Source organism: Pollicipes pollicipes, unplaced genomic scaffold (genome assembly GCF_011947565.3).
Source record: "Pollicipes pollicipes isolate AB1234 unplaced genomic scaffold, Ppol_2.1 Scaffold_6686;HRSCAF=7923_pilon_pilon_pilon, whole genome shotgun sequence".
NCBI classification, from domain to species: domain Eukaryota; kingdom Metazoa; phylum Arthropoda; class Thecostraca; order Pollicipedomorpha; family Pollicipedidae; genus Pollicipes; species Pollicipes pollicipes.
Genome location: NW_023596921.1, coordinates 8,568,628 through 8,596,324, shown reverse-complemented (window position 1 = coordinate 8,596,324; position 27,697 = coordinate 8,568,628). Strand labels below are relative to the sequence as shown.

The 27,697-nt window shown below is 50.5% G+C and overlaps 1 protein-coding gene across 1 annotated transcript in view; it reads left to right on the top strand.

Annotated features, from left to right (window-relative positions):
- Positions 1-4,319: 4,319 nt before the first annotated feature.
- Positions 4,320-27,697, top strand: part of LOC119107407 (tyrosine-protein phosphatase 99A) — a 36,918-nt gene continuing 13,540 nt past the window's right edge. The window contains exons 1-14 of the mRNA XM_037230843.1: positions 4,320-4,599; positions 6,598-6,721; positions 10,093-10,271; positions 17,249-17,436; positions 18,244-18,358; positions 18,816-19,007; positions 19,496-19,627; positions 20,422-20,479; positions 20,633-20,722; positions 21,007-21,176; positions 21,854-21,949; positions 23,450-23,661; positions 24,586-24,711; positions 24,980-25,146. Of these exons, the coding sequence (XP_037086738.1) occupies positions 4,320-4,599; positions 6,598-6,721; positions 10,093-10,271; positions 17,249-17,436; positions 18,244-18,358; positions 18,816-19,007; positions 19,496-19,627; positions 20,422-20,479; positions 20,633-20,722; positions 21,007-21,176; positions 21,854-21,949; positions 23,450-23,661; positions 24,586-24,711; positions 24,980-25,146 (2,129 nt within the window). The remainder of the gene's footprint in view (positions 4,600-6,597; positions 6,722-10,092; positions 10,272-17,248; positions 17,437-18,243; positions 18,359-18,815; positions 19,008-19,495; positions 19,628-20,421; positions 20,480-20,632; positions 20,723-21,006; positions 21,177-21,853; positions 21,950-23,449; positions 23,662-24,585; positions 24,712-24,979; positions 25,147-27,697) is intronic.

The window sequence follows — 27,697 nt, the reverse complement described above, 5'->3', positions numbered from 1 at the left end:
AACGAGCTTCCTTGGGCATTTGAAAATGTCCATCATGTAGTATTTCTGATCTAATTGGCTGCTTTATTGTGCCGGCTGTTGGGAGAGGCACTTTGCGGTCGAAAACGCTGGGATGGCCTCGTGATGGGCTTTGACAAACCCTGCATCTATACTGCCACCCGTGACAACTCCCGCATCTACACTGCCACCCGGGAAGTGATTAGGCGCAGGTTGTCTGTTGCCTAAGGGCCAATCCTCCCCGCTTCTGGCGGCAGTCGTCATCGATCAGACGCGCTCAGCACGGCTTCTGGACGGCTCCCACGGCGGGCGGGCATCCATCATCCGCTGGTCGAAACACCATCACCGCGCGCCGCTCGGCCCAACGATTCCCGCCGTGCGGCGCCTCGGCAGCGGGCGGTTCCGGCTGGCACGGGGTGGAAATCTGAGCGGCGTGGCGCCGTGAAGCCCCGGCTCGGCACTGTCAGGCCCCCACGGCCGCGTCAGGCACCGAGCTGACCCGACCTCAGGTCCGTGGGCGGCGGACGCTGAGCCCGGGCCAGCCGAGCACCGGTCATCTGTGGGGCGTAGGTAGCCGCGTCCGGCCCAGCGACTGAAGTGAAATGTGAGCCATCTTTTGAAGTCAACGAAACGAATGAAATAGCGTGTGACCCATCTTTGGTATTTTCGGGGAAGGCTGCCGGACATGATAATGCAGTCATTACACTATTTAATGTTTTACCGTGTGGACATGTCAAGCTGTCGTTTTTTTTCAAATGCCTGTTCAAAGATGATGCATTGCTGAAACGAGAATTTTGAAAACAAGATGTAAGAAAAAGTTTGAGTTTCAGAATATGTTCGTCCATATTACTGCTTACTCAAGGTAGGTTACTCATGTTACTCTTATATCTTTTGCGGAACCCTTTAACAAAACATTAACCGCTTACAACTACTTTTACAAGATGAGTCATCATGACTATGTCTCGAATGGTTATTGATTCCTCATGGTCAATTTGCTGACATGAGTATTAGCAAACAGATAAACTATGAAACTATATATATTAACTATGATAAAAATACGCAGGTAAAAGCAAGGATCAAGAAGGTGACTAATGACAACCGGGGCACTAAACTAAACTTATGCGACTACAGGACTGGACTCTGAAAATTTAAGAAACTATCGTGACAAAAGCGACGAAATGGATTTGTCAATGCAAAAGCCATGCTATCAAAACTCACAATGAGAGTTGCCGTGGCTTCTGCCACACCTGTCACGCCCATCTCCCCACCAATGGCTGAGATACTGTGTGCCTGCATCCGTATCTGTGCTACCAAATCCCTTTAAGACTTTGGGGAGAAAGCTTGCTGGTTACGCAAATAAGGAGCCCCCGGTGAGAGCTGCTGTGATACCGGCTGTGTATATAAAGCCCGTGGTTTTAGTGTTATCTCACACGCTCTTCAGTGGTATGCGGTGGTACGCCTTCAAATTTGGCCAGTTTAGAGCTGTATGAAAAACAAGCACGTTTTTGCTATTCTTTACTTAGATATTTTGTTAATTGTTTTCGTTGTTCTGCTTTACAGAATATGCTGTTATAAATTTTGTACACACAACCGATCATGGCTTTATTGCATCGTATTAAGCCGTCATTCGCCACCATCCAGATGAGTTTAGCAGGTACCTGCTATCCAGCAAGCACAGCCTGGCTCATCCCGGCGACAGGGACGGCGGTTTGTCAGCGGACCCTGACAACTCGCCCCCACTACAGACAGGACAAACCGACACGTCCCGGCGACGGTGACGGCGGTTTATCAGCGGACCCTGACAACTCGCCCCCACTAAAGACAGGACAAACCGACACGCCCCGGCGACGGTGACGGCGGTTTGTCAGCGGACCCTGACAACTCGCCCCCACTACAGACAGGGCAAACCGACACGTCCCGGGGACGGTGACGGCGATTTGTCAGCGGACCCTGACAACTCGCCCCCACTACAGACAGGACAAACCGACACGTCCCGGCGACGGTGACGGCGGTTTGTCAGCGGACCCTGACAACTCGCCCCCACTACAGACAGGACAAACCGACACGCCCCGGCGACGGTGACGGCGGTTTGTCAGCGGACCCTGACAACTCGCCCCCACTAAAGACAGGACAAACCGACACGTCCCGGCGACGGTGACGGCGGTTTGTCAGCGGACCCTGACAACTCGCCCCCACTACAGACAGGACAAACCGACACGTCCCGGCGACAGTGACGGCGGTTTGTCAGCGGACCCTGGCAACTCGCCCCCACTACAGACAGGACAAACCGACACGTCCCGGCGACGGTGACGGCGGTTTGTCAGCGGACCCTAACAACTCGCCCTCACTACAGACAGGACAAACAGCGCCAGGCTCTAACCGGTCAATACCAGACGTATCAGGATCAAGGATTAGCCGAACGGTTGTCTGGCCGGGATGAATTCCTGTGAGTGGCCAAGGGGACGTGCCTCACTTACGACTAAGTCAATGCAATAACTTAGCAATTTCTCTTAAAAATGTGGTAACTTCAGGCAACGCAACAGCACCATACTATATAGACTGGAAACGGTCTAGTCAGTAGAGCCAATAAAGCTCCGCTGATGCCTGGATCAATAACGGCTTCCATGCATTCAATGGAGGCCAACCGCGGCAAGCAACGACAATTACGACAAAGCTCTGGCGTTTCCATCTCAGGCACTGTACCAGTACCACCGATCCTGACGCAGTACCAGCTGCTAGTGCCGTGATACGGAAAACTTCAGTTGTTTTCTTAACCTGGCGTTGGCCTACTGCATGTTTCGAACTCCTCATGCTGTGTTTTAAGGACAAGTCTGAAGGCTTGGATCACAGCGTTTAATTCACATGTTGGTGAAAATATCAACTAACTAGGTATCTGAGAAGGTGGAGGCAATAAGGCAACAGATGAACGGCTTTCCAAAAGCGAAATCTTATCTGAGGCAATCTGGCTGACCACAGAAGGAAGACATGAATTTAGCAACTGCTACCACCCCGTGACACGCTCAGCAAAGGAAGGCGCAGGGCCTTGCTGGCTGCAGCTACCCGTGGCTGGTGTCGCAACAGCGGCAGCGGACTGTCTCCCAGTTGGCGGGGACATATATATATATATATATATATATATATATATATATATATATATATATATATATGTCCGCCCCGCGCAGTGTCGGGTCAGAACTAACGGCTTGTCTCATCGCTTCATCCCGGGTGAGATTTGATCCTGCAGGAGTCGCTAGTGGGTCAGAGGCCTGACGAGCCAGGTGAAGGCATCGTTGATAGTCTCCTGGAAGTAAGCTCCAGCAAATACTACCCTGAATCTGCAACGGCAGGTACCAACCAATGGACCCGCCAGGCCCCTGCTTTCTGTCAAGTAAATGGTGTCCAGCAAGCGTCTCGTTAGAAAGCTCGAAATATGCAGTCTTCAGTACTTCAAGTGGTTCCTTGTTCAAGCAGAACACTTACTGATTTGGTAACACTGTGAACACGCAGAACACTTACTGACACTGACTTACACAGTGGGAGCTACCTATGTTGGGAGGAATTCGAGCTTGCCAGAAACCTGATAGTCACTGAATAAGTCCACAACATTTCAAAAAGTGCAGGACCATCGATTTCACTAAGTCAAATTGGGCTGACCACGCAACCTTTATGGACTAAGATACTTCTGCATGACGGCTCTCACATTGTACGAATTGCGAACTAGCAATTCATATAAATAGCCTTCAACCCTCTTACATCAAAGCAGTTTCTTTGGAGGCTTTATGGGTTTTTGCTATCGTTGAGTAAATTGAAATGATCTCTTAAGAAACAATTAGCCTGCATACTTCAGGCTTAAGTCAACGTAAAACGGAGCGCGCACCTACAGCAAACAAGCGCAGATCGCACACACACACGCACACACACACACACACACACACACACACACACACACACACACACACACACACACACACACACACACACACACACACACACACACACACACACACACACACACACACACACACACACACACACACTCACACACACACACAAGCGGACAGAAGGTGCTCTGGGATATACAGTTTTTTTCACGGCATGAGTGCCTATGCATCTTAAGTGCACATGTAATTACATGTTGATTACCCGCTACCACTCAGTCACAAAAACTGAAAGGATGATTTGTGGAGACCTGTTTTTTCACTGCAGCACACTTAAAATCACATTGTAACAGATCGCTTTGTCCTCTACCCTCAGGCTGCTGCAGCCAAAGCAACACAGTTCTCTCAAGGTCTCAAGCGAGTGTGACGCTACCCTGCGACGGCATGACCGACCTTGACCCGACCCAGGTCACCGACGTGACCTGGCTCTGCTACGGCTGCACGGAGCGCACCATCGTGTCAGTAGATGCGGCGATCGAGACGAAGCTGCTGGAGTACGCAAACGGTGCGACCGTCGTCTTCCACAACTACGACCGCGTCCGCCTGCTGCCCGACACGCTCTCGCTCCGGTATGACGCGGTCGAGGTCACCGACAGCGGCGAGTACCTGTGCCGCGTCAACGGGCGCGGCACCGACGACCGACACATCAAGCTCGTCGTCCAGGGCAAGTTACTGACTGGGTCGGCTGTGGATCGGTTCCGCTGGGCGTGCTCCGTGCGCTACAGAGATCATGATCGTTTCCGCGGCAACATCTAGCGTCCATCAATGTTCCACACCTATCAATATCATCGAAGTAACACCGCGGCGAAACAGGAGCTCGGATTGCTTGCACATTTGATGGGATTTGTACGCAATGCAGAGGCTGTGTTTGCATCCGCTGCGTTTACCACTGCCTTCATACAATCAATGATCAGTGGGCGTACATTTTGCGGTGTCTCAGGGTCACGAAGGCATCTGAAGCATATATATATATATATATATATATATATATATATATATATATATTAGATGGCTATGTCCATCAAATTTAAGATTTGCTGTATACATGGCCTGCAAACGTATGGTTTTGAAAGCTCACGGTTTCTATTAACACACTGGCCAAATATGGTACTGACCATCTGACTGCATGAGGTTCATTCAATCCAAACGTATGCCTGGATTTCAGTATGTAATCACATTACCTATATTTCGGATGGTGGTCCCAACTTTTGGATAAGGCTGAATGTAACATTTCTTCCTGTTATACGATCTCTTGTACCTCAGAATTGGCTTGCAACTGTTGATAAAATCTCATCTAAGACAGATATAAAAAAATTGTGTAATGATCACGTGCGTCCCTGGGCAGAGATGATCTCATGGTGCTCTCTAGGGATCACTCTGGATCAAGGTACATGGATTTATTTGGAAGTTTTGACACACAAAGCGTGCTGATTTTGTGGGATCAAAACGATAAAACACAATGTCATGTTTGCAACGGCTTTTTATATCGATCTTTACCACACTGGATGAGAAATATAATTTGAAGTGAGATGTAGCAGATCCAAATATTTTTCACTGGAATGGACCATGGACCAAGCAGCCGATTAACTGCACCCATGAAACGCTTGCCCAATAAGAAAGCCCCTATTTAAGGTTGACAATACTTAAGCTCGCAATAGACTATTTCGCGCAACACGTGACACCGCCAAACGCAACGTCGACGTCGTTTGACGACGTGACCTCGACAAAGCTCTGGTGACGGCGTTGGTGCTCACGCAGGTCAGATACTTTCTCACGGCTTATGGCAATGACACACAGAAAACATCGTTAATGGAATCCAAAGGATCCTGAACTTTGAAGTCAGTGATTTTTGCCGACGTAGATTTGACCATGTGTCTGACCTGCGTGAGACACTTCGAAGGATGTGGCCTCGACACGTGACATGGCTTCCAATGGTCGCCCTGGCTCACAAGGTGATCCTACATGGCGAGGCTGTGGCGTCGACACGTGACATGGCTTCCAATGGTCGCCCTGGCTCATAAGGTGATCCTACATGGCGAGGCTGTGGCCTCGACACGTGACATGGCTTCCAATGGTCGCCCTGGCTCAGAAGGTGATCCTACACGGCGAGGCTGATGTGCTGAGGGCTATGTTTGTGTTAAATCGCGACACGCGTGTGCGACCCGGCCGGTAGGACAGACTCCTACACCTCCTTAGGCCCAGAATCGAGGCCGGTAGGAGACGTTTTGGGCACCACACGCCAGCATTGTATAACGCGCTGCCAGCCGACGTCACACAACTGACACTGTATAATGGGCTGCCTGCCGACATCACACAACCAACACAGCAGCGTTTCGCGCGCGCGGTTAGAGCGCACCCCTTTTAACGCGAATGTTGCAGGCAGGTGGTGAATGGGTGCCTGTGTGTTATTCTTGTCTTTACCTGCATGTTCTCATCGCCTGTAATTTTGACACTGGGATGTTACAGCCACGTTCCATTGTGGATGGCCCTATGGAAGTAATACAATACAATAATGGCATTGTTAGTCGGTGACGAAGGCACGGGACCTTGCTTTATCGTTAAACAGGCAAAGTCACTAAAGACTTCACCTGTTAGTGGAGCCCTGCTCTGTTGGCGGCAAACTAAAATAAGCTTAACAGCAACAATATAATACCGCCGTCAGATGTCCCGTCGGCGCCCGGACGACCCCTGATCACCAACTTTACGTCCCGCTCGGTGTTCCTGTCCTGGACTCCCGGCATCAGGCAAAACAACAGCCCCATTCGATACTACATTATTTATACCAGGTAAGACACTTCCGCTGTAAGCAGCATGCACGTTTTATGCATGTAACGCACAACATATTGTAGTGAACAAAGCCATGATTTCGCCTGGGTAATCGTTAACAGTGGTTTCAGTTTTCAGGGTTTCGTCAAGCCAAAACGTACGCTGTTCTTTGCGCTTCAGGCCATCTACGTTTTGTAACATTTTTCCCCTCCTCCAGACACATTTTCAAATGCACGCAAACCTATACTCGCCTCATCATTGCATATCACTGTCTTCCGGAAGATAGCATGTCATAGCAAACATCGTTCCAAAATATAATGTGGAAACAACGTACGCATTGTAATCAGTCCAAACGTTAATAGATGAAATGGCTAATGTCTGAGATTCAGCTGGTTTTCGGACCGGTTCCAATGTAGAGGGCGTCTCCATGTTAAATCATCGGAAAACGCTTGCTATGAAATATCTCCTAAACGACAGTGGCAAGCATTGCTGAGGCGAATGCAGCTTTGCACGCATTTTAAAATGTGTTTGGAAGAAAGGAAAAAAGCTTACAACCCTTCGATGGCCTAAGGCCGAAAGCACATTGTGATTCTTGGCTTGTTCTTGATGTTTGAGAAATGTAACCAATGGCATTAAGTTAGTCATATAGGTATGATTCCAAGTGTTGCTCTTTAAAGGGAGTGTTCCACGTTTGCATGGGATTTTGGACTGGAATAGTCATCTTGAAGATCATTCGCCGCATTTCACACCCCTGCCTTCCTAAGACCTAAACCCCTCTAGTTTCTAAGCTATACGCTCACGACGATGTGCATAATTTTTGGGGAGGCTATTTTAAGGTCATCTATGCATTCATGACGCCATAATATCGTCATTAAAATCATGCCATTCAATTAACATGCGCCAATAAGGTTAAAATGAACATAATTGTCGCGTCGTTGATATCTGACGTTCGTGAGCACGATTCCCTGATATAGCGGCCGTCAGTAAGCTCTCAGTCAATTTTATGCAAGCTACGATAACGTAATCATACAATGACGTATTGATAAGCATATTTACTAAGCAGAGAAACTATGTTACGCAGAGCGGTCTTTTCCATTTAACACGCGCCCGGGTGGCCTGCTGGATAACCTTCGCTCGGGTGCGGGGGGGGTCATTTTGGCCCCGCTGAGATCTCGGGAAATAACAAATCTAGAGATACGAAATTCACAGGGTGTGTTGACCTGTACGTGAATTCACTTAGGTCAAGGCTTGAGTTTCCTAGGTCATGACCTTCGGGTCAAATAAGTTCAAATAAGGTCAAATTTCAGGTTAGTCTCCATAGTGCCCCTAGAGCCTAGATCACTGTTTCTAAGCAAACGGTCACATGCTCATGCAAGGTCAGTGACCTTGTTCAGTATTGTTGTATATATATATATATATATATATATATATATATATATATATATATATATATATGTATATATCTTACGATATACAGTAATGTTGATATACAATAATAATAACAATAGTGAGATTATCATTATATTATAATATTATAACATCATTATATTACACTATTGTATAATATGAAGTGATCAGTAAATTCGAAATGAGGTCTAGCAACTATCCCATACAGCGAGCCCTAGAGCAATAAAGCAGGTTGGTTTTGACCTTGGTTTTACCTTCATACCTGACCTTAGGTCAACGTAATTTGCTCATTCAATGTTTGTGTTGGCTAAGAAAGCATCTCAGAGATGTGTGGCTTCGTCTAACACCCCGTTATTGCATCAGAATGAACAATTCCCCAGAAATTGACTTTGCTGAAACCATGGACCGACTTTGACCTGCCATAGGTCAGTGACCTTACAAGGTACATCTACATTTTGGGTGGCAAACGATCTGCTATTCAACTGTCTACAGGTATGGAAATTTGACGCCGCTACGCCGCGCCGTCCGGAAACCATTCTGGAAAAGTCTTCGGGGGTCAATTTGGCCCACCACCCGAGCGCGGGCTAAAAGTACACCAATAGTTAAAAGTGAGTTTATTTCATCATACCTGATGCTTGTTTCAATATCTTGAAATGTGGAGCATTCCATTTAAGCTAGCAATCTTGAAAATGCCGCACAGCTGTTCAGCCACATCAGTATAGTTTCAGACCAATGCCATCTGATGAAAAGCTATAACGCATCAAACCATCAAACACTGAAATAATTTCAGTCTTTTTAGCACGATAATCACGCACACGTGATGATCCTGTTTGTTGAGGAAACTTCCAGAGGATGGTCTCTATGTTGTTTGTTGAAATGAGCTATGCTACGTGTTTCACCTCAGGCGAGGTCATGCATTTCCGAATATTTGACCAACGCATGCAAACCCATCCGCCCAGCTCGCGCGTGGCTAACTGAGCGGACCTGCCGCAGCGAGGGTCGGGAAGGGTTTTCGTAAATCCTACCCCACCCGTTCCGGTGAGGATAATCAGATGTTTTGAAATGCCGCGCAGCTAGATTCGGCGAGGGTCGGGTCTGAAGTATTCGCCAAGTAAGACCAACATCGACTAGGCCGGTCACCAAACAGTTCAAATGAAACGGAAATAAATCTAAATGAGATGGGTGTGAAAAGAGGCAATCAACTTAACGGGTAAGATAGACACCAATGCCAGTGTAAGTACGCTTCCATTCGCCACGTCATAGGCAGTGTGTCATGGTTGACCGTATGCCAGTATTAGTGTGTGGTCTAAAGTAGTTAAAGGGTAAAGGAAAAAGGTAACATAAAAGTTTTCCGGCCGGCTCTGACGTCGAACGCCCCATCAGCACGCATGACGTCACGCATTTCAGCTGACAATTGTGCTGACAACAGATTGAACAAAGCCCCTATTTCGTCAGTCGACCAGGTTTTTACGTTATTTAACGTATCTTAAGACTCTAAAACGTACATGAGATGCATTCGTAAATAGTATAACTGTATATGTTCTAGTGTGACACTAAGGGTGTCATATCTACATCTCATATCATATGTGCCAAACTCGAGCAAAACAATGCAAGACAGCATTGATCTAGGGATGCCCGTTTTGTCCAGAGAAAGTGTTCTGCAGCTTCCACACATCCTGGTAATTCAGTGTTTTTAGGTTTTCCACCTCCCTAGATTGTTGGGTGGTGGGTGATCAAGGTAGATGGCGGATTCTACAGAGCGAATTATTTTTGAAGACCTTTCGTTGCCTGTGTCAAGGTATTCATCAACCATACCGAAAACCTAAATATCTGTCTTTCAATACCCACAAGTCACTGATGATATCTCGGGGGCTTGCTTGATCCAGGCAAGTGTCATACAGCAGAGTGTGAATTGCGCAGTGCAACTTCCGGTGGCTTCTCTGTTTTTTTCGGATCACGTGCGAGTCGCATGGACCGTTGGCAGGACTGGCGAGCACGGCGAGTGGGGTGACCAGCCCATCACCACGCCAGACGACCAGACGACGTTCGTGGTGACCGACCTGCTGCCGTTCACCGCCTACAGCTTCAAGGTGACGGCAGTCAACGGCATCGGCGCCTCGCCGAATGGCACCGCCTCCTACCCCATCATCACGCTGAGGGAAGGTAAGGCCGGCCACGACACCAAGACCTCCGGGGGGGGGGGGGGGGGGGGGGGAGGGGCCGCCTCCCGCCATGCCGGCATCGCGCCATGACAGACTGTTGTTAGCATGCTGAAACCCATATGAACAGAATCGTCTTCTCCTGCCCCAGAGCGTCAAAGTGCAGGGTAGAGGGTAATGACGACGGAGTGCTTGGAGATGTCTGCAGTGCTAAGGAGGAGAAGCGATTGTCGCATCTTGGCCGGATCGAGAAAGCCAGGTATGTCAGTCGGGTCGAAAATGATCCATTTTATGACACATGATTGCAAGTTGTGGGTCACTGCTTGGAACAGGCTTCACGGATCTGCATCTGAAAAATGGTCTCAAAATGACTGGTGTGCGAGTGCCTACAGTTTCCTTCTTTAGGACCAAGCTGAAGTATTTGACAAGCCACGGATCGAAACCAGGTCAGAAAAAGTTTATCATGAAGTCGAGGTTAATGGACGGACGAGGAGATCAGCGCACAACACAGGACCGACAGGGTGATTGGCATAGAGCGTTGGGCGGACGGGGAGATTGATGCAGAACACATGACCGACAAGGTGATTGGCGTAGAGCACTGAACGGACGAGGAGCTTGACACAAAATGGACAGAGACGCTGACACAAAGAGCGGTCCTAGATGGACGGAGAAACCCGGACCTGTACCTCAGGCGGTTCCGCGTCTGGGGAAAGACCTGGTCACAGCAGCAACACCGGAGCCGTGGGAACCACCTGCGAACGAGTGACCACCCGCGCTGACTTCCCCGTCTACCACTGTACTGCCAACATCCCAATGGGGCGTCCGCTCTTAGCGCGCGCAGCATGGTCCGAGCCACGATCTCCCGACTAAAAGACTTGGGCACGGCTCCATGGGCCTTTGCTAGCAGTAGGGCACGCTGTCGAAACATGGGATTGCCAAGCATGTGAATTATGTTTTCGGGAGCTGCGCCTGATCCTGCTCCTGCCGCAATAGCAGAAATTCAGCCTATTGGCCACCGACCGGAAGATGAGCTAAACCTTCTCGCATGAGGTACGCGCATTAGATGTGAGCAGGTCTTACGACACTCACCCGATCCGTTGTAGCTAGGTTATGCATCTACTCGTGTCGGTTCTATTGGACACTGTGATGCAGTAGTTGTCAACTGTGTCGACTTCTATACACCATTCTGTCCTTTAAAATCCTTGCATGCACTTAATCTTCGTCCGCATCTTGAGCTAAGAGCTACGTCATGTGCAAACAAAGATTACGTAATCTACAGATACGCCGCACACTAGTTTTTTGCGATGTGCCCGTTGGCAAACAATGCCGGAGAAGCTTTGGACAACGGGTGACAACGTATATTCTTTTGTTTGGGCCCTGCCCCCCCCCCCCCCTACGTTGAGTTGGGTCCAAAGGTTGGTTTAATACCTCAACCTCAGAGCTATGTCCCTTACTAATGGGTAACTTAAGACATTGGGTAAATTACGTTAGAAATAGATTTTAAGTGCGTCAGATATAAGCCAAGACGCCTCTGTCTTGGAACTAAGCATGATATTGACGCCACTGGTTCTTTGTTATAAGATCTCATAAAACAATAAAATTGGGTGGCAAATTTGGATTTTGGCATGGCATCGATAGTTCAGATTATGGCTCCAGTTCAGTTACAAACTGAAAAACCGTACAGAAAAACAAAACAAAAAATCCTGGGGCAATTTTTTTCTGATTCCGTGGAAAACATAGCTGATAGCACTTTTCACCCACAATCCTACTATTGTAATGCATGTTCAACAGATCCATTTTGCCTCGGTCCGTAATCCAAACGCCTAAAAAACCTTTGCCTTGTCATGGGACCACATGACTATGGGCTGCTCTGTAACCAGGCTGACGTTGTGAAGCCCACGGCTAAAGCTCACTGGCCCTCGTTTGGCAAGTCATATATGAACAACTGAATCTGGAAGGCGAACCTACCAATACGCGTTTCGCCACATTACAAATGTGGCCGCGACCTCCCACCATTTCAGGGAATGCATCAGTTCAGGATGGACTCAGACTTTCAGGTTGCCCGGATCGCAGGTTTGAGCTGCATCATTGCGTGCAGCAGATAATGAAGCCATGTAAGCCATGTAGATAATGAAGCCAAAAATGCACAGCAGATAATGAAGCCAATGTGATGAGTAATATAAAGCAATCAAATTAGACTTGTTTTGTGGGCTGTCCATCTATCACGTTGCTATGCTGATGAGGAAATAGCTCTCATGAAATTGAAATGGTTTACGTGCTATGGCATGCATCCATCCAACGGAGGTTTACGTGCACCTCTGGCAACTCAATGATTCAGTAATAAGCATGCGTTTGGTGGCTCCGTCAATAGCACATGCCTTTTCTGCCACACTGTTACAACAAAGTCATCCTCACCGTTGGGCTTACAACCATCCCACACAGCTGTTGGTCAATGTGAACTGTACGTCAAGAGTTGTTAAACCCAGTTGAGTATGTTTGAGCACTGTTGATCAGGATTATGTTGTTTATTACGGTTTTTAATCCATGACGTAGCTGACATGAAAAATAAGGTGTGACGCTAAATTGAGACGCACTGTTTGTGTACCGCTCTCGATTCACACAAAAACCATAATGTAAACAGAGCGGTATTTTATGCTACAGGCAGTGCGACCTAAATCAACGGACAAAAATGAAATTGGGGTAAATTGTGTAATTTTGCCAAATGCCTTGGCTCCCAAAACCCGTGACTGGATCCGTCAATGTGGCCGGACGTTTACCGCCCTACAGAAACGTAACATATATGTTTGCATAAAGCAATGCACATGCTAACACTACAACACCCCGTATACTCGTAGCATAAAGTCGTGTTTGCTTTCGCCACCACATAACACGTAACAGCTGAGCGGATAAACGACGTTTGAAATTCTACACACCCACGGCCGGAGGACACGCAAAGGCCTGAGAAGTTAAACTGAAAAACTCCGGAGCACGGTTATGACCGAAATCCTTCATCACTGGCTCTGTCCCCGTTCCCCACAACCAAAAATACTTGCCGCTGCCCATGGTCGCCATAAAGGCGTGCCTTTGGCGCCCTTAAGCAGCCTGCCGAGGGCCGAAGTTACTTTCATATTTCGGGGGACACGTGTCTCCAGCGTTGTTCATGGATCCTCAATGATTGGTTTTGGTTAGGGGTCGCCGTCCGTGTTGGAAGGTGATTGTCCAGGAAGGCGGCAAGGCGTCCTATCTGCTAGATCCAGCGCCTACAACACAATAAACCAATTCCAACCGGTCAGCGGACAAGCTGTTACTATCTGGAAAATCCAGCGACGCCTCTATGCCTGACTGTAAATCCTTGGCTGCTGCCGTCGACGGTCTAAGTGCACCCGCGATGCAACCTGCCATTGCTGCGCTTACGTAGCATGCCTGAACAAAAACGCTACGCTTCGAGCCGTGTCGTTACGTCTTGTTCTGTCCGTTCTTGTTTTGTGTAGACACCGGTCTGTTTCCACCTAACGTCACAGGAGCTACTCGTGGTCATGGACTTTCAAGCGACCGCACTTCTTTAACTAGGTAGGCTTTGTTGTTATAGTCACCCTAGCAGGTTCCTCGCCCTAGCGGACGTCTGTCGTCCTCCCCTGTCACTCCCACAGACTCCCAGCCGTGGCCGCCGCCCGTCAACTCCTACTATATCGCTCCTCCTGTGTCACTCCCGCAGACTCCCGGTCATAACGGCCGCCTGTCATTCCCCGTGTCACTCCCGCACACTCCTGCCCGTGCGCATCGTCGGCTGCTGGTCCGGCCGATCGTCGGCTGCGTCGGCTGCTGGTCCGGCCGACCGTCGGCTGCTGGTCCGGCCGATCGTGGGCTGCGTCGGCTGCTGGTCCGGCCGACCGTCGGCTGCTGGTCCGGCCGACCGTCGGCTGCTGGTCTGGCCGATCGTCGGCTGCTGGTCCGGCCGATCGTCGGCTGCTGGTCCGGCCGGCGCCGGCTCTGATTGCCGGGCGCCGCCACTGCTGCATATGTAGTGTTACGGTCCGGCACCGACCATCTAGTCGCCATTCCGCCCCCGGTGCGCCGTCCGGCTCATCCGCCCCCCCCCCCCCCCTCTCTTCCCCACCAGTCGCGGCGCCGGACAGGGTGAAGCTGGGGTCACGACCCGTTCTACCAGCCGGTCCGTCCAGAGCTTATCTAATGCGATGGCCATTGCATACGCTGTACATACAGCGTGCTATCAGTGCGCCACGTGTGGGAAGGAGAAGCTGGTGATATTCAATTGTGGTGGTAGAAGCATCTGTCCAATCGGAATGGTTTCGCGTTCGGCGGCTCTAGTTATCAATGACGTCGTTTCGTTCACGCTGCTTTTCTCTCAATGCTTTTCTCGAGTTCGGCCAAGTTGTGTTAAGGCAATTCCCCTAACATGATTCATTGTCATATTCAAAGTTCTTTTAACTGCATGCTTTCTTCAAAAAGCTTTGTGTCATTTACTTTACATGTGGCGCATAATGCATACATTGGACAACTACAAACACATATGTTACAAAATCCTCACAAATGGGCGCTTCGGTAATCGAGTTCAAAGGGAATAAGCTGCAATGATTTAACCCGCTCGCTTTACATCATTTTGTTAACATGTTACAAAAAAAGCCTCAACAGCCATCTCAGACACCACATTTCCGTCCCAGATTTACCCATTTCCTCTCATACTGGATCTATTACGTGTCGCGATCAACATTCCCACATGTCTTCCGTCCTTTACAAGCAGAGATAACACGATTGAGATGTAAATCTACCCCCCTCTGATTAAGCTTTTGGAATACGCAGCCATGCGAATTCTCAATTGATTTTTAAATGTTCCCAGCATCACTGTCGACTCGTTGAATTCAATCACGCTCCTCATAATATTCTTTTCTGATTGCTCCATGGTCTTCCTAGCAGTATTGCAGTGCACACAATCACTACTTTTTGCAATACTCATGTGACGCAGAACCCTGTTTGTGACATGGGTCCATGTTATTTTCTGGGGTCCTGCGACATGTCATTGTCTTATAATGTAGTGCTCTGTATAATGAACTTGATGTAGTTTCAAATAGGCAAGGCAAGCCCAGCAAGCATCATGCCGGCAAATATTATTGCCGTATCGTTTTCCCCAGTTGTCTTTCTGTATGTGTTCATGCTTCTGTAATTTGTAAGCAACAAGTATGATGCATGCGTATTTTGGCCCTTCAGACCGTAGCAAAATGAACGAAATAGTTGGATGAATAATAGGTGCTGCCAGCTTCTCCATCCCAGCACGAGCCCGGTAAACCATCATGAAGTCCCGAGAAATCCAACAATATACCGTTTATGCCATATGCGCATGTTAACTGCTTGAAACCCATCAGCGACCCACTACTACCAAACAAGTCGCTTGAAGCTCTGGTGGGGCTCCCGGATCTCCCATGTCTAAAGTAATAATTTTCTTGTTTAAGTTCCATGTGTAAAGGCACCCTACCGTTTCCACACCAGTTCCATATATCTCGTGTTGCGAATTTCGTTACGGTTACCGTTACCGTTCGTTACCGTAAAAACACAGTACCCAGTCGTTGAACTGTTCTCGCTTCATTCGTGTGTGGATGTTCTTTCGGGACCCCAACATTATTCGAGTAAAAAGGTTGTCAAACTAAACTTATTGAAATAATTTAGCGTCCCCTGGTCTCAGGCTGAATTTGGCCAGCTTTGACGGTCACTAATCCACAGCACCTATGCCGGCTCCAGTATTGATGCAGTATTGCCACCAGTAGTGACCATAGGGGCCCCCGTATTGACCCTGACTACACTGACCCGGACTACCCTGGGTGCTGCTCATATGGGCGTCAATGGCATTCTTGTTGCCCATGCCTGTCACTATGTTCCGTTAATATGTCAGTGTGGCGCGCTCCCAAGCTGTAACCTGCATAGCTACAGCGGGTGAGACTCCGTTGGACCCGACAGAGAGGAAAGTGATTATCATCCGGCATTGCTTGCTGCTGATCTCTGACAGGTGTAGTACACCCCAATAGTTTCATGTTTTCCGTGTTTTTTGGTTATGCGTTTTCCCGTCTCACGTTTGCACGCTAAACACCTTGTACCCATGCTTCAATTTCTGTCGGGTTAGCTCCGCAAGTTTTCTGTTGTCGAAAACGTTTGGTGGTATAACTCTCCCCTAATGATAACTACTTTACACCATGGACTCCTCAGTCTCTTTTATAATTATTAAAAGAATGTCTCATATGTTTTGGCCCCCATGTCACGTTCAAAACATACCGTGCCAGTCAAGCTATTTCGATGCACACCATTACCGCTTCTGCGAGCGCCTCAAACCCGTGACTGCTGTTCTCACGAACTTTAATTAACTGCTAAAGCAATAAGTTTTCATCCAACAAAAAGTTGCTGCATGCTACCAGCTATTTCTAATCAACACAAGGTTAATATCCAACCCTTTTCTTTATCCGAACAAACCTATTTTTTGGCATTGTTTCCGTTATATTTCACAACATTGGCGCTCTCTTCAGTCGGAGATCCCGAAGACACGAAAATGCCAGGCCAGCACGGCTCACGATTTGCATGCTCGGCGTAAACAACGCATTCAACATAATCACGTCCTCAGGCTGCGCGCCACTTTGTTTTGTTTGCATAGTTGCTGTGCAGCTGATGAGATCCGAGCTCCCACCAGCTGCCGGCGGCGATCACGCTCTGCGGTCTGGCCAGAGGCGATGCACTCAAGGCTGTCATCGAGATTTGGAACAGCCTGACTGCAAAACGGTAGATCGCGGCTTCTAAGCCAGCGACGTCTGATGTCACTCAAAGTGCACAACGGGCGCTTTTATATCAGTATGCAGCATTTGACGACTAGGATTTCATCGCTGATCAGCCTAACCTCCGCCTCTTAAAAAAAATACGCCGTCGCGCGCAAGCCGCGACAAACTCGCTTGACGGACATGTGTTGGCTCTGCTCACTGGCAGCGCCGTCCGGTAAGCCAGCGATCCTGGCGGCGCACAACACAAGCTCCACCTCGGTGCGCGTCCGCTGGAGGCCATTGTCGAGCCAGGAGCTGCGCGGCGAGTTCCAGTACTACCGCATCACCTACCGTGAGCGTGGTGCGGCCAAAAACAGCGCCAAAGAGCTTCGGATCAAGGACGAGAGAATCCAGGCGAGTGCAGGCCGAGGGGTGGGGTGAACGCAATAGACCTATCTTCAAGGAAGTCTCCCTGTCAGCTGCGAATAAGTGGGCGGGCTCGGAGCGGCCTTGGACGAGCCAGCGTGGCTTATGCCGGGTCACAGACGATGCGTTCCCGCTAGCTGAAAAACCAAGTGCCTTACTTCTCGTGCGGGGAGTCAGTGAGAAAAAGAGTGACTGGCCGGGCTTTGAACAGGATACTGGAATCAGAGTCTAAGCGCGTTAACGCGAGGTTTGGGGGTTTTCAACTGCGGCGGAGGTATCTTGGTGCCACGGGAGGACAGAAGCGCAACTAAAATTTTACCATGGGTGCGGAGGTGTCACCGGAATCTGACACCTAACTCTCCAACCGATGGTCTGGAGTGTGCAAACTTGTGTTTCGTGGTCCAAACCGAGGAAGGTCTAAATCGTTTAAATAAGATGACCATCCCTGCCACCAGGAGGGATGCGATGGATGGAGCCATGGCTCTGTCTCCTCTCTCGATGCGGGTGGCGCGCCTGTGTGGGCAATCTTCGACACGCACGGGTAGCTTTTGTCACTTGCGCACTGAACTCACCACCGAGATGCGGTCACCGAAATTTATAAATAACTTCAAAAGTCACGCTTCATCAGACATAACCGTAACATCTTGCCATTCTAACCATCAAACATCTTCCCATGTCCAACTTGATCTTCGGCCAACGCCAGGTAACCGACAGACGTCCTCACGTTACTGCGGTATCAGCTGATTTACGCGTGCAATGTCCAATGGTCAGATCATTTTTTGCCGCCATTTCCAGAGCCACACCATCTTTGGCCTGCGTCCGTTCACCCAGTATCTCATCTCTGTACAAGTGGAGAACCCGGCTGGCCTGGGCCCCAGCTCTACCGTTGTTGTCACTACGGACGAAGGAGGTAATGTGAACACGCATGTGGCTCAACCCCTTAGGCACTGCTTAGATCCGATGTAGTAATCTTTCCAATAATTTCGCTTGCGATGTTGATTCACACATATTGCGCAAGGAGTAGCAGTTTGGATGCCATACATGTTACTATAACAATAAAGGTCATGCAATGCCACGACATTTCAATCAAAGTTACCTGGATTTAGCACACTGGTACAACCATCGCGACTTGGTAGCCGACAAGACAAGATCTACGAGACAGCTTGAAATAGTTGGATCTGTTTTGCTGCCCACTCAAACACAATCCAGGGAGACCTAGAAAGTTGAAGGTTGCTACGGTTTCGAAAAACGATCCGCAGATTCTTACTGTGAGACGTGGAATAACCTGTCCTGATCCAGCCGTTTTCAGCAATTTGGCGTCATTTGACCTGCGGAGGACGTTGACCCGCCTCGGGACTTTGCTTCAGTCCCTGAAGCTCCGCGGCAGGTGTCCGTCCTGAACGTGACCGACACCACGGTCACCATCTCCTGGCTGCCGCCGAGCCGCCGCAACGGTCTCATCGAGGGCTACAGGATCTACATCAGCACTGGCAACTTCACTAACGCCACTTGGCTCCGGCTGCCCGTGGACAATATGCAGTACACGCTGAGGAACCTCGGTGGGAAGCTACCGGATGACTGATGGCTTTTATTCTGACAAACGTTCTAGGATTGTCGGTTTTCATCTAAAGCAGGGAGTGGACGCTAATGGGTGGCTGTCTTCACTTGTCATTTCGTTATTTGATGCTGTGCATAAATTGTCGGCAGCGTTGGGCTTTATGTCGTTGCATTTGCAAATCGCACTAAACTGCATGAACATTTTACCACCCCATCCACATCACCAATCGTGATTTTTTCAAAGCACTGTGTGAACAGTACAGCGACAAGCGTCGCAGTGCTGTCCTGTGTGTCGCCTATTGATAGCTGAAACACTCAGCGATACTGCAAACAGCCTGCGGTATGCATATTTTATGCGGCTTTTATTACACTCCTCTAGCAAAAAAAAAAAACAAAACAAAAAAAAAAACAGGCCAGCAATCCACCAGCCGGTCTTCGTCCTGTCGCTGTAGCCATAGTAAGAGTCTACTTCCCATCTCGCTTGTGGCAGTTCCGTTCACCAACTACTCGGTGACGGTGAAGGCGTTCACGCGGAGCATGGAGGGCCGCGAGTCGGCGGCGCTCGCGGTCACCACCGACGTGTCGGCGCCGTCGGCACCGCGGCTGACCTCGCTCGCGTGCCGACCGGACGCGGCACTGCTGCTGACCTGGCGGCCGCCGGAGCGCTCCAGCTCCAGCTTTAGCTCGAGCTCTAGCTCCAACTCCGGCTCCAGCTCTAGCCCCAGCTTCAGCTCCAGCCCCAACTCCAGCTTCATCTTCAGCGGCCGCGTCCACCACTATCTGGTCAGCTACCGGGCCGAGCGGGCGGCAGCCGTCACGGAGGTGCCGGTCGCCGCCGACCCGGTCGGCCGGGAGGGAAAGGTGGGTATGGAGAGAGGGAGAACACTGCAGACACTGCGCCGCGCTGTGGGTCTTGACAGAAATCAGCAGAGAATGGCTTGTCTTGGTTTGGTATCCCCATGCTAGGCTAGAATAGGACGACATGACATATTTCAATCTTGTATGTTTTCATTTACAAACTGCTTACACAGGTCATTTACAATATACTTACACAGGTTATTTACAAAATGCTTACACAGGTCATTTACATAGTTATCACATTGTTTACATTTTGTTTCTGTCTTTTGACGGACATTATCTGTCGCATGCAGGTATGTGGCTTACTGCGATCTTTTGTCCGCCTCGGGAGAGACTCATCATCAAACAATCATCCGTCGATCGATAGCGAGCCATGCCAGGGAAAGGAGACGTCTGAGACCGCAGCGACGACCCCCCAACCATCCTGAGCCGAGCTAGTTTAAAGAAAAAGGTGGCACGTTCTGTAGCGTGTCTTCCAAGAAAGTCTCCTGAGTTCCATCCAGGATAATGCCCGTCTCCGGTTTCTCGTGACCGATGCCTGCGGTCTCCACTGGCCAGCCCATACTCTGACCATTCCTCCTCAGTTTCTGCTGTCGAACCTGACGGCCGGCACGCTGTACGAGGTCCGCGTGCGGGCGGCGGCCCGCTCCCTCCACCGCTCGGTGCCGCTGCTCCTGTCGCCGCCCTCGGCGCCGCTGGCCGGCCGCGCCCGGCGCCAGTGCGACCGCGCCGCTGGCGCCACCTGGAGCGTGTGGCGCCACCTGGGCAGCGCCGCGCCGCTCAACGCCGGCCTTATCGCCGGCATCGCGTGCGCCTGCTGTGCCTTCCTGCTGGCGCTGGCGGCGCTGGCCATCTGGAGGTGAGGCGGGCCTACCGGCACACAGGCGAGGGATGCTGTCCGGCACAGTTAGCCTCCAAACTGGGGCCTTCGTGGATGCAGATGTAAGGTTATACACTTTCGGACTATTTGGCAAGGGATGCGTGTGCTTTCCCGCATTTTGGAGCACATCAAACCTTGTGTGATCGTTGACTGCAGTTTAATCTGGACCTGAAAAACCTGCCCCATCAGCACGCTGACATTAACTAAGCCAGTGTGCCTACAGCGTGCCACTCCAGCCACACATGAGCCGCTATACCCGGCAGGTGTTACGTGGCGGGGTCGCGGGGCTCCACGGCCGGACCGGCGGCGGTCCGTGTGCCAGTGACGTCCCCCGCCGACTGGGAGCGGCGCGGGCCGGGCGGAGGCACCGGACCCGTCCCGGCCGCCGCCTTCTCGGCACACGTGGCTAACCTGCACGCCAACTCAGATGAAGGTACAGCGGGGCAGGGGTGCAGTCAGCAGAAAAGGGGTATTGCCAAACGAGACAAGGGTAGGGGTTAATGAAATAAGAGCAGTCAATTGTCGTCGCGAAAAGCAAAGCCACATTTGGATCTTTGCCAGATCAAAGAATCTGAGTCCCTCTTTTCTTCCAGAAAAACAGTGCCATTTATCGTGTCCATTCAAGACAGTATATGGATCATGAGGCGGGATTTCCAGCGATAATGCTCATATAATGCTTGTTTGGTCCGCGGTGACCCGTATTTAGGGACGGATCCTGAAGCGCAGGCTCCTTTTTCCCTGGAAGGGCATTTGCTGTGAAGAGCGCACGGGTGACACAACTGTGATCAGTTAACAGTGCAAGTATTAAGACACGTGAATGAAGCAGTAAACGGGTTGATGGCGTTAATAGACGGGACAATTTTGTAGTAAACCGGATAAGGCTAATAGCATGTGGATCAAGGATGAATGGATTCATTCAGCAGATTAACAGCATTGATCGAGATATTTGGGATGACAGTTCACTGAATGCGCCGTTGGAAACTGAACAGTTTTGTTGAAGGGGACAGTAGCGGTGAAAATAGAAAAGTGTTAATTTTATTACAAGAGGGAAGCCTTCATTACATAGAAAATGACCACTAGTGCAATCACATTTTGCGTTTGCCTCTACAGGTCTTTATAAGGAGCATGAAGAGATACTGGAACACAGCATGCAGCTGGGGTGGACTACAATTGCTGAGAAAAACAGGTGTCAAGACATCAACGCATGTAAGCATGCTTGTTCCTTTATCATGCTGTAGAGTGCGCGTAATCATTCTGCAAGACTGGCGTTTAACTACACACGTACCGCCCCGTAGCAGGTTTTGTAACGGAGCTCAAGTGTTCGGTGCAGGCACCGGCTGGGGCGCGGGCGCCTGGCGGCGTAGGACGCACACCGGCGCCGACACCGGCGACACTGGCCGACACACCGGCGCCGACACCGGCGACACCGGCCGACACACCGGCGCCGACACTGGCGACACCGGCCGACACACCGGCGCCGACAGCGGCGACACCGGCCGACACACCGGCGCCGACACTGGCGACACCGGCCGACACACCGGCGCCGACAGCGGCGACACCGGCTGACACACCGGCACCGACAGCGGCGACACCGGCCGACACACCGGCGCCGACACTGGCGACACCGGCCGACACACCGGCGCCGACAGCGGCGACACCGGCCGACACACCGGCGCCGCTGCGGCGGGCGACTGTGACGGCGCACCCTCTGTCCTACCGCCCGGCAGCCGGCTCTCGCTGGTCGATCCGTACACCAGCTACGTGCATGTGTTGAGGCGGGCCGCTGGCTGCGACGACGCGTCTAATCACGGGCTCATGTGAGCAGACGCTCCAAGGATCGGTCCCCGTGGGAGAAAAGAAGGAGTGATGACGAGGTCGTCCTCCTTCCCGCGGGCGGACCCGGCTGCAAGCCGGGGTCACCTAGCGTCAGACCCGTATCTTTCTCATCAGTCAAGGGAGCCTGCCCGGACTGGACATAGCGGGTTTTACCCCCGGCAACGTCCGCATGAAAATCCATGCATGTGGGTCGCCGCGCGCCTTTAAGGAACGCTTCGCGCAAGACACCGGCTGCTTGATGGCTCCGAAAGATGACGAGGAGCAGTCTGTCGTGCCACCTCTAAGGTCATACTGAAGACCTCTGTCGACGTGGCGCCGCCCGACCGCCAGCTGACTGGTAGTCGGGTCCGGGCGAAGGGAAGAGGGGCGTCCTCTTCATCGCCAGCTCCTTCCCCCACGCCATTGGATCTCTGTGGCGTCTGCTTAAGCGGACCGGCGGCAAGGGGCGCAGTCACAGCCAGCGGTCGGCCTCAACACATGCGCATGGCCGGTGTGGATGCGCTTGCGATAGCCGGACGCCGGACAGAAGGACAGCAGGCAGACCGTCCCATCCGCTCGTCGCAGCAGCTCGCGGGGAGGGACCGCCGGGCTCTCGTGTTCTCCAACGCCAGATTTCCGCGCCTCAAACGGCGTTCACTTGGCACACCTGTGGCTCCGCACGCTATATATAAAGCTAGGATGTATTGCATACTGTGCGTTGAAGGGTTCATCGACATTTCATTTCCACTGATGCACGGAATAGAATATTCATCCATCATTCGTGTTCCATTGGTCAATCTGCGCAACAGGAACCACGCAAACTTCTTGGTTCGCCCACACCAGGGCACCTGTGCACTGCCCAGTCAACTACGCTGTTGTGCTTCTGACCAGATGCCCACAGTCTGGTGCCTCTGCGTCCGCTGCCCGGTCAGCGGCAGGGAGAGCACATCGACGCCAACTACATCGACGGCTTCCTCTTCCGCAACCAGTACATCGGCGTCCGGACACCGTTGACTGGCTCGCTGGCGGCTTTCTGGCGCCTGATCTGGGAGCAGCGGGTCCAGATCGTCATCATGATCACCAGCCAGGCGGAACGAAACAGGGTCAGTACGCGCCAAGCGAAGGTCATGGTCAGCATGTACTGACTTATGTACAGGACCAGTACGCATCAGTCCGGGAGTTGCTCCAGCATAACCTGTGATAGAGATAACCCTCGATAGATAAGACAACAGCATGACCTCCGTTGGAGCGCATAAAAGTAACGTAGCAGTTGCGAGTAGGCACATGAGCAGCTGAGGTGGGTAGAACCGACTAGTTCGGTGTCTTCATGCTCTTGGCTCAATGCCAGTCCCAGTAATGTCACGTGGGTATTGCAACCCTGATCGACCCTGCTTGTTCGGTAGAGCCAACAGACTAGATCTACCTGACTCCGAAGTGACATGAATGAAGAGGCCGGTGGATTAAACCCGAGCAAGCCGCAGATGCAAGCTATAGTTCTGCTCCTCAACCATGGTTTTATCAAATATTGTATCCGAAGGGCGGAATTTAGAGGATCCGTAGATTTAGAGGAGTAGATTTAGAGGTGTGTCTGCGGCAGCATTAGCCGACCATGCCACAGCCCTCGTGACTCTCACTTTGATCGATATTACAGTGTGCTTGAAATGTCAAGGAGTGCTGGTTTATGTCTTAATATCACGCTATTTGGGGTGATGAGCTTTTGCGGGGGGGGGGGGGGCAGAATGGACGACTTCGAGAAATTTAACTTAGAAATGAAAACAACGTAACACAAAGCCTTTTGAAATCATGTCGAAGCATGCTTGAAACGTTCTCAAGCAGTTTCAAGTGTTCTTAGGTGGTGAGCATTCGCGACTCAAAACCGGGTTCGTCTTAAGACCCCGTCACGTTGCTGGGAGAGAGAAATCGTGAAGCGCGAGGCCGTTATGTTTTTGTCAAGCCCAACTTCAATTCGCTTACCGTAGTGAGCTGATTCTTTGTAGTACGTACTTGATATGATACGCCTTTTACAGAATACGTACAATAAATATTGGCCCCTGGACGGAAAGGAAGCGTACGGTCTCATAGAAGTGGAGCACCTGCAAACACGGCGGCTGGCGTCGTATACAGTACGGAAGTTTGTCATGAAGCACGCCAAGGTACGTTCCTTCAGGTGCATCGGAAACCATGACACCAACGAACTTGAACTTAACTTAACTTAACTTGACTTGAACTTATCTGAACTATGAACTATGAACTTAACACCAGCGAGTAGTGTCGCCCTATGAAATTCTTGCATACAGTGTAAGTTACCTATTGACCTTCATGCTTAGCACATTGCATCGGGATGAAATGACGGAACGTTTACCGTACTCAAACAGAGCATTACATATCGCACACTTCCCAACGTGGCGGGCACTGCCACAGCAAAAAAGCAGAGCCGTATGCGGCGGGCGGGTCATCTACGAGTACCACTACACCGGCTGGCCGGCCGAGGGTGTGCCCGACCAGCCCCTGTCCATCCTCCGCTTCGTGAGGAAGACGGCCGCCGCCAACAGCGGAGACGGGGCCGGGCCTATCCTGATTCACTGCAGGTACGCACGCGTCCGGGACCAGCAGCGGGCGGCGTCGTGCCCGGGGCTCTCAAACTTGGCTGCAGGCGCCTTGTTATCTTGCCATCCTGATCAGTACGAGCTGTGTTTAAATCCGTCTGTCTGTGCACTCATGTTTGTCGTATGCTTGTCATTGTTCATTGGTCGGCTTTTGTCCCATAAGACTATAAGGAATGAGTGCTCGTCGTGTGCTCCCAAAGGTAGTGCGTTGCATGACAGGCCTTTGCGGAGTAAAGTCAGATTGCTGGATCCATGCGGTTGCAAACACGTACGACTTTGCCCAAGGCTCCCTATCGCATGCCGCATGAATGTTTGGCTCTCTGCAACTACTCAGATTAATAAACCTCATTTCTGTAGGCAGCATGGACATGTCCTAGCGCCTGCAACGGCTTAAATAGATAATGCAATTTAGTAAACAATATATATTTAAATTAATTCAAAATAAATCCCGACACAAGTGGCGCTGCCAGGTAATGGCCAAAACAATTCCTGAGAGTTGTTAGGCACCACAACCAACTACTCATTAGTAATACCACTTACTGGATATGGGCTGAGCGTGCCTATGCATCATACATCACGGAAAATTCGTGAATACACTCCCCACTCTGATAGCTACAATGCTACCATAGTCACGTTCCGAGGCATCTATCTGACATAATACATGGGAAACCCTGTCGTCTGATCCCATGGCTCGAGAACCACCAGTGGTAGAACCCCCTAGTACCATCTGTTCTCAATCAGCATGGCGATATGAAGGTTTGTGTTACACTTTGGTCCAAATCGAACCATGACGCGTTATGCGGGGCAAGTAAACTTGCCCAATGGGGTCATCGGAGGTCATCGAATGAAGTAAAACGGCTATCGCGTGCTAATCGAATGTGTATCGGCCAGTCGCGAGGAGACCGATTGAGTGTAAACCAGAATATAGCGGCCAGTTGAGCTTGTCAACCCAACCGGGGTGATGGTTCCAAAGAGAGCACTCATTGACGGCTTCTCGGTCATGGCCTCATCGACCTGGAACCAAGACTCGACCTTGCTCAGCGAATAAGTCATCCTGGCAACGACCGACTTCATTGCTGATAAGAACTGCAAGCTTCTGGAAAAGCAACGCGGAGAGACAGGGACCTGCAAGTCGTCGCTAGACAATAACCCAAACCCAGAGGACGCTGTGAACTACCTACTGGGGCTTCTCAGCAGCCTGGGGCTACTATGATTTCATCGCACAGCTTGGTGTTCAAACAAGACGCGCCCATCATGCTCTTACGAAAACCTGAATTCCCAACCCCTGAAATGGCGACATTTCTGAAGAACAAGGCTGAGAAGGTAAACATCTTCACCCGAAGAGTCCCACTTATCCCATCTGAAATGCCCTTTGATTTCAAACGGATGGTTTCCCGCCAAGCAGAGCTACGGCATGACTTTGAACATGAGGCAAGATCAATCTCTGTAAGTGAACGGTCTCGACTGAACCAGGGGTTTTCGGGTGTTGGCGGTACACTTGCCAATCGCCGTCTCGCGTCGTGTACGGTCTCGGCTACTCAGCACCCGAGCCGCCCGCTCCAGAATTGCCCGAGCCGGTGGAGGAACCATATTGCTGTACATCGGAGGGACATGTGACTCCACTGATTGGTCAGCTGGTCGAGCCTCGATTCAGGAGAATAGGACGACCCCTCTCGTGGGAAGATTCCTCCCGAATAAGCTGAGACTGGCGTGTGAGACGCGCAAATCTGTAAATTTCATCGTGCTGCTTGCATTTTGTATTTTTAAGTAAGTGCAATGTCTGGCGGGGCAGATTTGTGTACGTATTTACGGTATTGGTCCAGAAAATTATTGCGGCCTGTAATTTTTTTGGAGCGTGTCTCACTTCTAAATACCTTTTTATTACTTCGACATCGCCCGGTCACCCAGCTGGGGAATGAATAAACCAATAGAGTACCAGTGAGTAAAGCACACGCCTGCTACCTGTTGGCGAGCCGCCGTCAAAAATGCGATGATTCGATAGATGAGTTTCAGCAATGCCTCAAAGGCTTGAGTGGAACTTGCGGCTAGAAGCATGTAACCGCTGACCAGCATTGCACAGACTCTACTCAAGATACTTTTAAGAATAATTCAAGTTCCGCATTGTTCGCCTTGTCAACACGAAAGCATGAGCAGTCACCTCACATCCTCGGACTGCATTTGATCAGTCATAAGCCTTTGGCATAGACTAAGTCCAGAAGGGCTGTAATTCATTTGCAACACAGCCGAGTCCCAGAATGCCGCTACCAGCAACAGCAATTCAGATCTGGGGCAAGAATGGAGGAAAGTTTTCATCCTCAGGTGCCTGAATTGGCTGTATCTGTTGTAAAGTGTTTGTTGCTATGGAGACAATCGGCATCCGCTCCCAATCAATCCCGCACGTGGAGCAATGTGTGCAAAGCGGCCAAAGCAAAGCACGAGTCACATTTTGCCACCGTGTGTCGGTTCTCGCAACATGTGACATCTGCAACACTCATTGCACTTGCACTGGCTGTAACGTTCTCTGCTGCAGTGT